The 12,105-nt window shown below is 39.5% G+C and overlaps 1 protein-coding gene across 1 annotated transcript in view; it reads left to right on the plus strand.

Moving 5' to 3' along the window:
- Positions 1-12,105, plus strand: part of LANCL2 (LanC like 2) — a 52,522-nt gene that overhangs the window by 13,404 nt on the left and 27,013 nt on the right. The window contains exons 2-3 of the mRNA XM_038392789.2: positions 6,749-6,866; positions 10,079-10,286. Coding sequence (XP_038248717.1) covers positions 6,749-6,866; positions 10,079-10,286 — 326 coding nt within the window. The remainder of the gene's footprint in view (positions 1-6,748; positions 6,867-10,078; positions 10,287-12,105) is intronic.

A 12,105-nucleotide genomic window follows, 5' to 3' on the forward strand; every position in this document is an offset into this window, starting at 1 on the left:
CTCTGCTGATTGCTGTGTTGGTATTGCAGGGAGCAGTGCTCCCCCTTAAGTCCTCCAGAACCCTTTGGGACCCTACTTCTGCTTCTGCAGGAGCTCCAAGGGGGTGAGAAGAGGAGACTCCAAGAAGGCTGTATGGGGCTGAAAGAGGACCTGGGATCTCACTTGTTCAAATAACCATGGGGTCCTGAGCATAAATTGTGAAATCCTGACCCAATAGAAGTCGGTGGCAAAACTCCCATTGACATCAGTGAGGGTAAAATTTCAGTCAGAGCGTGTATGTTCTCTCTTCTTCCTTGCTAGCATTGCTCCCCTCCCATCCCCTCTCTTATTTTTCTACCCTTGTTTGCCTTTTGTCTCTAATCAGGTGCTTATTGGAAGTTCACTTTTCCAAAGTGATCTGTTGCAGGATAGCCTGGCCCTAGCCATAGAACGTTTGTGTGTTTAAAAAGAAGTAATCAACTTAAAAATCATACTTCTGGCTGAAATTTTTTTATGTAAAATGACTGAGTGAGATGAGAAGGAAATACATTTTTCTGTTTGTTCACTTGACAGGACCTTGTGTATAGTCAGTTTCATTGTTTTCCCCTGTACAGTCAGTAAGTTTCTGCTATCGTTTGTGAGATTTTACTTTTGTCACACATCAGGGGAGAGGAAAACGTAAGAGATGAAATGTGATTGTAAAACCACAAAAGTTTGCAGGCAGCTTGAGGGGCTGATGATCCAAAGGAAAGGTGGTCCAGTGGTTAGAGAACTACCTGGTAAATCTGGAGACCTGGATTGAGTTCTCTGCTCTGCCTGTGTAGCCTTGGGGAAGTCCATTTAGGGCCAAATATCTTTAGGTTAACAAAGATATTTAGGTGCCTAAAGATGCAGATATACACCTAGTGGGGTTTTCAGAAGCACCTAGGCACTTGGTTTCTCAGTGGGACTTAGGCACCTAAAAATGCGGATAGATGCCTAATGGATTTTTCAAAAGCACCTAAATACCTTGCCCCTAGTTTCTCTCTGCCTCCATTTGCCATCTGTAAAATATAAAAATAAATAAATAGTACTTCACTTCCACAGAGGGGCATTGTCAAGATAAATATACTAAAGATTGAGGTGTTCACATGCTGTGGTGATGGGGCCAAATGAGCACTTTAAATAGACAGTGTGGCACCTGAAGCTAACTTACTTGCTCCTTTAAATTTATTGGATTTTAAATTGACAGTATTCCTTCAAACCATCAGACTTTCCAGTGGCTGTATTTGTGACCTAAGATCTTTCAAGGAAAGAAGGAGTTGACTATTGTGTGATCCAGTAAGGCGGCTGGCTTGACATAAAAATCACAAATGCAAAATCAGCTACGGTTGCAATATGAGGATAATTCAGCAAGTGTAGATCTGTTACTGTAACCTCAGACAGCATAGCTGGACATAGAAGTGACACAGTGATGGATTAGCCCTCTTACTCTTGTATTGTTATACCAGATAATTTGCAATGGTTTGGGTTTTTTTTAAAACATAAAAAAAGCTGAAATTAATATGCAGGATTTGGTCCTGTACTGAGGAGTAAACTAATGAGTTGTCAGTAATATTGTATATAAAGTACAGGACGGAGCCAGTCCTATCTGTCCTTCAAAGAGTTTCCTGCAGTTTAGTTTGAATTCCATGAAATAACATCAAGCTCTTTTTTCTTTTTCTTTTATTTAAGCAAGAGGGAGACTCTTTCTTCCAAGCCATATGAAATTTTTAGACTCCAGCTTTACAAATATAAGAAACTGAACAAATAATTGTATGACTGATAACCTCCCATTCACTTTTTTTTTTAAACTGACTGTACCTTAACTTTTTTAGATGAGATTTGTTGTTGAACTTGACCTTAGATTGACTTTGAAGTCTTTGAGCTAACAAAAGTAGGTGTGGAACATGTAGACATGAAAGGACATACAAGCTATGGTTCTCATAGATGCCAAAATTCAGTTAAATTGTATGTTTACTGTCTGTGGACCTGAGACTCACATTGACTTCAGAGAGTTTGGGTTAGGTCCTGTGTGCATGCACACTATACATTATTTATAGATACATACACACATGCACACACAGGTCACCACCAGCAATCTAAAATTGATCAGGTTTATGAATCCATTATGCAGCATTTAATCTGCAGAATTACGTATTTATGTTTCCTGGCCTTCTATTGTTTCAGGTTGAAAAGAGCTTTTTCAGTTCCCACATAATTGAAAGTAAAAATCACAGGTCATGGTGGATTTGAATTGTTTTTTCTATATATAGAGAACAGAGTAGCAGTTGGGAAGATAGCATGGGTTTATTTCACCAGCAGCAGAGAAGGTGTAATACAGAAACTGTATTTCTGAAGAGAACCATTTCTGCTCTGATAATTTGTCATCCCCTTGTGCAGCACACTTCAGGAGAGACCAGGAATAAAGTTAATACCTTGCTATTAGAAGTCAGATTTCCCTCCCCCCACTTATGCATTCCATTGCCAGAAATAGGCATGGTAGGAAGCCAGCATGAAAGGATGAACACCAGCTGGAATAATAGTCATAAAAATTAATATGTTGCTTATGCTATGTACAAAATAGTACACGTTCTTCTCAGCTGTAAATCTACCATGAGAATCTTTGGGGTTTTTTCACATTTTATAAATGAAATGTATATAAAATCCGTCTTTCCCCACACTTGCCCGTCCCAGTATCTTTCATTAAGCAGATCAGTGCAAAAGTGAATGGGCTTAATGCGGCCACAGGGCTGGACGGCATGGATTAACTTGCAGGAGTGGAGCTTCTGAGTGTTTCTTCACATTGGGTAGGTCTTTAAAGGCAGGCAAGTAAAACTGAGAATAGATTTTTTTTTTTTAAAGCAGATTGTTTCTAAACAAATTTAAATTTTTCTGCAGAAAATCCGCGCACTTTTAAATTCAGTGACATGCACCAAAATAAATGATTGGGATTGAAGGACTGGAGTTCTTAAACAAATGTGGTAAAATATTATCAAAGAAATAATGTACCTGCTCAGTTGTTAAACCTTCAGAGCAACCAAAAAAAGAAAAATGTAGTAAGTATTTGGGCAGGGCTTTGAATAGTACTAGCAATTGATACTCATTCTGTTCTCACTTAAGCTGGTGTAAATCTGGAGTAGCTCCACGGGGGTCAATGGTGTTACGCTAGTGTAAACCCAGTTTAAGTGAAATCAGAGTAAAGCCCATAGTACCTTTCATCTTCGCTTCTCAAATCATTTCATCAAGCTGTGTGGTAGGTATTATCCTCATTTTAGAGTCAGGGAAAATTTAAGCATAAAGAGGTTGAATTATTTACCCAGGTGAGAGGGTCCAAAACAGAACCCAGGTGTCATTACTTCCTAGTCCCTCCTCTAAACAATTTGACCTCCATTGGAGGGACCTGCCATGCAAGACAGCATGATTTAGTAATATATGACTGGAATATTCTCATTTTTGTTGAAGTCATTTTGTTCCAGGGTATTAGAGAGACAAGGAGCTCTGTGTAGCTTGAAAGCTTGTCTCTTTCATCAACAGAAGTTGGAACAATAAATTATATTACCTCATCCACCTTGTCTTGGAATGTGCTCAGTAATTTAAAGACCATTTAAATTCTCTTATTTTTATTTATTGTCCATTTAGCATTCAGTATTTTAATAGCCTTTGAGACTGAAGTCCTCCATTTCACTTTGTTTATTCCACAGAAGAGGTATAGAGCATTGCATCAGTACCACCTTTCCTTTCTCTTCCTCCAGTATGCCTTAGTCCTTGGAGTGACCACCTCGAGGGGAGAGAGATCAGTTTAGTCTCCTTATATCATTGTGAAAATGTTGGTTTTAATCCTTGCCCACCCTTTGTGTTGGGGCTACACTACTGTTGTCTAATGGGAAATGGCTGGGACCACCAAACCTAGGTCACGGAACAGCTGTCAGTTGCGAAGAGCTTTGGGTGACTACCAGCTTGGGCTGGTGGATTTGAACCCTCGTCCTGGGAGTGTACATCTGAATGTCTAATAAGAAATCATTGGGTCATCAAATTTATCATCAAAGATGATATCAGAAAAGAAAAAACATGTAAATTATAAATGGTCATACATAGGTCATCTGTTCTGTATCTGTAAAATGAATGCTTGAAATCCACTGAACGTACCGATTGTGTGAACAGCGATACTAAGGGCCATATATTTGGAGTACTTAACTTTGTGATTGCATGCAGGCCTCTCTTTTTTTCACTAATTTTACTGAAGTCCTCCCCCAGTCCTCATTTTTCATGTGTTATAGTTGAGCAAAAATCTGTCACCTTAATGAACTAATCTCCTCTTGCAATGGAGAATTGCAAATGGTGTCAGGTGGACACTTGAATATTAACAGCCTTCCACCATCTGTTTTATTTCAGTTGCCAATTAAAAAAGCTAAACAATAGGGAGACCAAGAATTGTTGAAATGGTTAAACATTTTAACAAACAATGAGCTGAGCTAACAACTAGCTGAATTAGTTATGTATCTCTTCTAGATACTGGAGGCTACTAACTTGTGCTTATTGGTTTTAGCAACTGTGAAAGCTATACTAGCTCTCATGTTCTTAGAGCTCTCTCCTAAATTGCTAGGATAGTCTGGAGAGAAGAAACCAATCTACCATACTATGCTAGCTCTTTTGTTCTTTCTGGGGAAGTTAAAATGAAAGTCCCTTCTCAAATTTTTTTGAGTGGCATACTGTCTGAACCATTGCAGTGAAGTACTGATCTACCAGATTGTCTGGTAAGAACACAATAAAGACTTGTCAGTGAAATAAATTGTCCATAATCAAAGATTGGAAGGATTATCAATTTCTTTTTCCCCCCTCGAAAATGGACAGTTGTACTTTATATTATTTGAAGATCCAAATTTATGTACTATTTGTAACAATTGTGGGAGGGGGTTAATGTTCGATGAGGAAAAAAATCGCCAAAAGAATTTGTATTATAAAAGTACGTTTTTATAGGAAGCTTAGTGTTCACCTTTTGAATGTGGAAACTATGAATAACTTTACTTACCGAAGTAGTCCCCATGGAAGTCAATAGGGCAGTACTTTATAAATAATTGGTTATTCTATTACCTGTGAACTGTGGCAGTACTCCATAATGTATCTTCTTGTATACCATTAGTGATAGAGTAAATGGTGGTGATAATGCAGGATCCCAGATTATACTGCATCATATCTGCATGTAGCTTCCCTAATCAAAAATAAAACCAGTCATGCACTAAGTGCCTGGAAAGTTATGATAAAGCAATTGTAATGAACATACTACACAGGGATTCGTACAGAAGACTATACCCCTTACAGTAAAACTACCACCCTATATGTTTTGTGCACACAAGATTTGATCGTGCAAACGCATGAGCAGCTGTACTCACCCGAGAAGTTGTATTACATTTAATGATTTGCAATCTGCCTAAAAATAAACTCCAGAAACTGAAAATCCTATCCATTGATCTTGCACTTAGCCATGATAGTGTGAGCTGAGTTGTAATGGCTGCTTTCACACAACTTCTTTGCTTTTTTTATTAATTTGTTTCAACCTTTTCATATTTTATTAAAGTTGCCTTTAACAACACCCCCATACATGACATATATATAAAATCAAATTTTGTTAGGGTGGGAGTGAAGAAAAATATGAATTTCCTACAGATTTATCTTTCATGGAATAATCAGGATTTTAGACCAGGAGAGGAGGTTTTTTTAATTGTTGTTGTGTGTGGTGTTTATTATTAACAGGAATGGGAATGAGGACAATTTCTGAGCTATTTGAGCATTTCATTAAAATAGATCATTTAACTAAAGCCTCCACTCTCATCTCTTCCATTATGCACCTTTATTTTTCCCAGTCAACCATTTCTGGCACACTAGTTCAATCCATGAAGGCAGTATTACCTAATGATTAGAGCAGGGACCTGGTAATCAGCGGTTCTGTTCATATTTGAATTCACTCTGCCACACTAGCTGATGATGGGCACAGACTTGGAGTAGAGTACTGGCTTCTTGGGTGCTACGGGCAAATTCTCTGTTTAATTTTATTTACCCACTTTTAAATTGAATATACTTTTTACCTACCTCACAGGAGTAGTGTTAGGTTTGTTTAGTGCTTTAAGATCCTCAGGGCAGGTCTACACTTAAAACACTGTAGTGGCACAGCTGCACCTTTTCAGTGAAGATGCTACTATGCCAACAGCAGAACTTCTCCTATTAGCATAGTTAATCCACCTCTGCAAGAGACCGAATCTGTATTGATGAGAGAAGCCCTCCTGTCGACATAGAGTTGTCTACACCAGGGGCTAGGTTGGTATAACTGCGTTGCTCAAGGGTGTGGCTTTTTCACAACCTGGAGCGATGTAGTTATACTGATGTAAGTTTATAGTGTAGACCTGGCCTCAGATGAAAGGCAGCATATACGTTCATAGGGTTATTATTAAAAACAAATGCTATTAATATTATGGCATCCATATAATTCTTTACATTTACATGAAGGGCAGCTGAAAGAACTTTATTTTAATATTCATATGCAAGCGTGACTAGATAAAAATGTTTTTCCTCTTAGGCTAAGGCCTATAAAACTGCATGAGGACACTAAGGACCAGCTCCCACTGCTTATGTGCTATGTACAGTCTAATTGGCTAAAGCATTAGAAAAATTTCGCAAGCAGCAGGCTTGATTTTTCCAAGTCAGTTTGAATTCTTTTCCTCCCTCTCCTTAAATTTCTCTGTCCTGGTTTCAGATCCGTTCTCATTTCACAAGACGGATCCAGAGTAAAATCAGAGACCTGCTGCAGCAAATGGAAGAGGGGCTAAAGACAGCAGACCCACATGACTGCTCTGCATATACTGGCTGGACAGGTGAGAAGTCTGGGATCTAAATAGAACACTTTCAATTAATTGACTTATTGGGGCCCCTGATGGTTTCCATTCCGGTGTGAGGGTTTTGTGTTCTGACAGAAATGGCAATTGCATCATAATCTTATGGTAGGTCTGTGCAGGGCATATTCTATGCGGGTCTGGGTCCCTTGTCTGTCAATATTAGTGGAAGGGTGCCCATTGAATTTAATGGACGTTGTATCTGGCCCTAAGAGAGAAAATTGATTTCTGTACTTGAAGAGTCTGACTGCAAATGCATTTCATCTTCGAAGATGAGTTCACATTTTTTTTGTTTTAAAAATGTTTTACTGACATAGAATATTTTCACCTTCGTCCACTAAGTTGAATTGTGTTTCATGATTTGGCTGATGGCAAAACAACTCTAAAACCAAGAGGGTGATAGAGTGGTGTGTTTTTGCACCCCGGACTCTGGAATTCTTGCTCTGTCTTCCACACTTTTCTGTGTGGAGCTGGACAAATGGCTGAATGAGTGTCATGGGAATTGATAAGTGAATGTTTTGAAGCGCTTTGAAAATGAAAAGTGCTATGCAAGTGCAAGGACCAAATGTGAATTAGCCAGCCTGATCCTCGTGGCAAAGAACGCAGTCATCAGGGTTGATTGTTCTAGTTAATCCAGATATAGCTCTTCTAGTTGCCAGAAGAGTTCTCAGTCGTGGCCTCTTTGGGTATGTCTGCATGGTGTTTTGGAGTGAGTGGGAACAGGGCTCACGCTATTGCTCTAAAAATTGCCATGTAGACAGCTTTGAAGTCGCGGCTCAAGCTGGAGCTCAGGCTCTGCATTTACACCCCACCCTAGGCTTCAGAGCCCCATCTCCAGCCTGAGCTGCAACTTCAAAGTGCTGTCTACACAGCTAGTTTTAAAGCACTAGTGCAAGCCCTGCTAGCCCTCCCATCGATCCCAGTTGGGAGGCTCAAGCCAAAATGCTGTGTAGACATACCATAAGTTCAACAAGTTCTTTCTACAGTGGGATCACTCTTCGTGCCCTGCCCAGATCAATCTGCGGACAGTAATGCTTTTAGTGCAGCATGTTTGCAGTTTTTTCGGTGAGGATTCATTCTGTTACCTTCATGTCATGTGGGTACATGAAAGGTTGGATTGGGAAAACCTCTCCAGTGGTAAATCTGAGAGAGGATTTGCCCACGTTCAGGTTTAATTCTGGACATGTAGGTGCAGCACTTTACTTTTCTTTCTTCCCGATGGTCCTAGGAGGGAAGCTGAATGTTCTGTACAGATGGTGCTGTGGGTGCATGTGTGGAGAAGTTGTAGACAACTGACAGCTTGTATGAGTTTATTTTAAAGTGTAAAAATGGGAGTAATTTTGTGTCGCTTGAGTGAAAGCAGACAATTTTCACACTAACGTTTTAAAAGAAATCTAGTAGAACAGTGTTCTGACATTCAGTGATTGACGAGAGAGCTGTTATGACTAAACAACTCAAGTGTGATAAAATGAGTCCTAGAATAAAAGAAACAAACCCCTCATGAGCTGGAACGACAAGATAGTTGGATATTGCGATATAATGAAAGGTATTTTTTTGCCATTCTGAAAGGGCCTGTCAACTGCGGTAACCCAAAATGTAGATTTAGTTATTTATTTATTTTAAGCTTTTACAAAATCTAATCTGAGAAGGAAGGTTTCCCATTACTTTGTTTTTAAATACTACAGCAAAAAAGGATTTTCCCCAAACGTAACCATTTTCCTGCAGCATTGTGCCAGCATATGAAAACAAGAAAGTGACACCAACACTGAAAATGACCATTCTGGTTTCTCTGCGCAAGCTGAGACAAGTGCCAAGAGTAAACAAATAGCATAAATGGTTAACAGTAAATGCACCTTGCAAAAAGCTTGTTTAAAATCTTGTGATGTATAGGGTGTGATGTTGGTGCCTAATAATGAAGAGATGCAAGTAACATGAAACTCATGTAAGAGTTGGCAACATATTAGGGCCAGATCCTGCACACCCTTGTTCCTGTGAGTTGTACTTAATTATTCAGGTAATCTCAGTGAATCCATTGTAAGGGCTAATAAACAAGTAAGGGTTTGCAGACCTGGGCCCTGTGATTTTAAAATCCACTCCCTCTTCATAAAGCCCAAGTATTTGGGCTCTATGTATGAAGAGAAGAGTGGTTGGTTGTAGAAACCCAATCAGTCCCCACAACACTGGGCCAGAGTGCAGGGATGCAGTACAGTGCCCCCCCTCCCCCACTCCCAATGCTACTATTCTAGCACATGGGCTGGGATAGTAGCCACAGGCCCTCTGCTCCAACTGCTTGGAGGTACTGGGGCCACTGAATCAATGTAAATGTTGTTCTGAAGCCCACCCTCATTGTGGTCTTCTATGCCAGCTTATTCAGGGATGTTACGGAGAACCTTTCCATGGTGGATAGGGGATGTGCAGGCACCCCGTACAGCCATTCCACTGGTATCCCCCCAGTGCAGCTTCTGTATGGGGTTTAAGTGGGCCTTGCACTGAATTTCACCCATGGTCCTATTTTTGCTCATATAAATGTTTTTTTTTCTAAGTTCAAACAGCAGTGCAGCTCAGCGCCTTTATGTTGCTATTCCAGTAGAAGACTTCTTCGGAACAGGATGAAAAAATCTGTAGTTACATTTAAAGCACTTTAATGATAGTTCTTTTAAGTTGTCTGACGATGGAATATATGTAAGTCTTATACAGCGTTGACAGCTGAACACTTGACATTTCATAACAGCCAAAGAGTGCATCAGAGGGCTCTCTTTAAAATAAATTATATATGCAATGAAGGATTCATTTTATCATATAATGTGTGTACTGTATTTGTATATACACAGGCATATTGAGCCTAAATTCTTCAAAAGTGCTGATTATTGACTCTCTGGAAATTGGGTGACTAGTGGAGTTCTAGCCTTTTAAACAATAAATAAATAAATTTTTTAGGCCATTGTAGTTATCCAAATTGAAACATCAGGACACCGGGCATTGTTGATGCCTTTTGCTCTCTCCTTGGGATCTGTAACGGATACTAGTGGGCAGAGCCTTGATTTTACATCTTGTTAACAGCACAGGTATCTGCTAACATTTTGATGCACTGATTCAGAGGGAAGGAGAAACAGGTAATTGAAAAAATGCCATTTAAGTGGAAAGAAAAGGAAATATCATCTTGTTCTGTTTTTGTTTGTCGATGGTTGTTCTAGGCATAGCTCTTTTATACCTACAACTATACCGCGTCACAAAAGACCAGAAGTACTTGCAGCGATCCCTGGATTATGTGAAGAGAATACTTCGTAATCTGAATGGACGAAGGGTTACTTTTCTCTGTGGTGATGCTGGACCCTTGGCAGTCGGGGCAGTAGTGTACCATAAACTAAAGATTGACAGTGAATCTAAGGAGTGCATCACGAAGTAAGTGTCTGGTGATAGTGGAAAAGGCTACAAATTTACTAAGGATCCCTTTATATATGATCAAAGACCAGTATTTTAATAAGTGACTGCCAGAGGTTTCATATTTCAATAGCTCCTTAAAATTTAAAGGCTGGCTTGGGAAACTTGCTCTTGCTTTTCATCAAACAGATGTCTTACTTTTATACCCGTGTCCTGGGAAATTTTGATTCAGAGCCTTTTTGGAGGCTTTCGAATCCTTGATGTCCCACTGGGGATTATAAAAACCGGTGTGCGGTGCAATTTTCATTCTGCACCACAACTGCACCTGTTAGCATTCTGCCTGTATACCCTACTGTACTAGAATTTGCAGATTAACTCTTGAGGACTGGCTCCACTTTGGTATTTCCAATACAGTTTTATATTTAGAAGTTTAATCGGTCTCTTCCTTATCCAGGATCCTAACGAGATTAATTTCTGCTGCTGCTTTGATATGAATATCCGTTTGCTTGTTTAAAACAGACAGCTCTTATGTTAGAGTATATCTTATTGTCAGATACCCTTCTGGATGCAATTGTAGTAACACTGTTTTCACAAAGCATGAAAATAACGTCTCTGTGAAATAAGATTAAGAGCAGTAGCTTTTCTAATTAGCCTTTGCTTCAAAATTATCTTCAGGAGGAAACATGAAAATGTAATTAGTTTTAGGTGTTCCCTTTTTTTTAAGGGGGTGAGTGTGTGTGTATATATATACACTCAGATATCCAAGTGACTGGTATAGTATGAATAGTACAACGATCTATGATTTTTGTTTTGCCTTTCGTCTTCAGTTTTTTCCTTGCAGCTGGTCATGCAGTGGTGTGATATGAACACATTTTCATGCTCAAATTTAATATTTGCAATTTTTAAAAAGAAAACTGTTTAATATGAGTCTTAAGTCTGATATATCAATGATATGTCAAAGAGTGTTAATAATTAAAGCCCTTTTTTGCAAATGGATAGTTTGTAGTGTTAGTAGTGAGACCAAAGCAAGAGCCTTTCAAATCACTGGTTCACATCCAGCACAGGCTAATAGCCCACAACCACCTTTGATAACTATGTGAATTGAGGTTTTGGTCTAAATCCGGGGACAGCTGGTCCTGTTCAAATCAAACACCCGCACGCACAGTTTCAACTCAGCAATTCTACGGAGGAGACCGGATTGAGCTGGCACGGAAACTGATCATCCCTCTCCCATTTCAGGATTGACACATGTGCTGCTGCTGCTGCTGTTTCCCCATGTTGTACCTGTTTTTGTGGGTGGATTGAGGGTTTCGCTCCCCGGGGCTGTCAATCTGGCCCCCTTTAAAAAAAAAAAAAAATCCCTAACGTCAAACAAAGCACTTCCGTTAAATAGCAAGTCCTTGTCAAGCATTTGATGCTGCATTTTTTTTAACCTACAAATGATGAGCCAAATCCTGAGATTCTTATTCAGGCAAAATTCCCAGAGACTTTTTTATTAGAATTTCACAGTTTGGCCCTTCAGTTGGTGGCTATTTGAAATTTTAAGCAATCCTTTTGTAAATTATTTCAGTCATCAGGAACATTGAAGTTGGGATTTTAGAGTGTCAAAGGCCCAAGATGGTCTAGTTGTCTGGTAACGGCAAATTTTATTCCCAAATCGGAGCCAGTAAAATCTCCTGGGTTGTATTCCGACCTCTGCCACTTATTTGCCATGTGACCTCTGGCAAGTTGCGCTCAGTGCCTCAGTTTGCTATCGAGTACTTGACTACCTCCCAAGGGTGCTGTAAGGTGAATTATTCTTTGTCAAGAGTTTAGAGATCCATTGCTGAAAGGGTTGTCG

This window comes from Dermochelys coriacea, chromosome 2, assembly GCF_009764565.3.
Source record: "Dermochelys coriacea isolate rDerCor1 chromosome 2, rDerCor1.pri.v4, whole genome shotgun sequence".
NCBI lineage: Eukaryota > Metazoa > Chordata > Testudines > Dermochelyidae > Dermochelys > Dermochelys coriacea.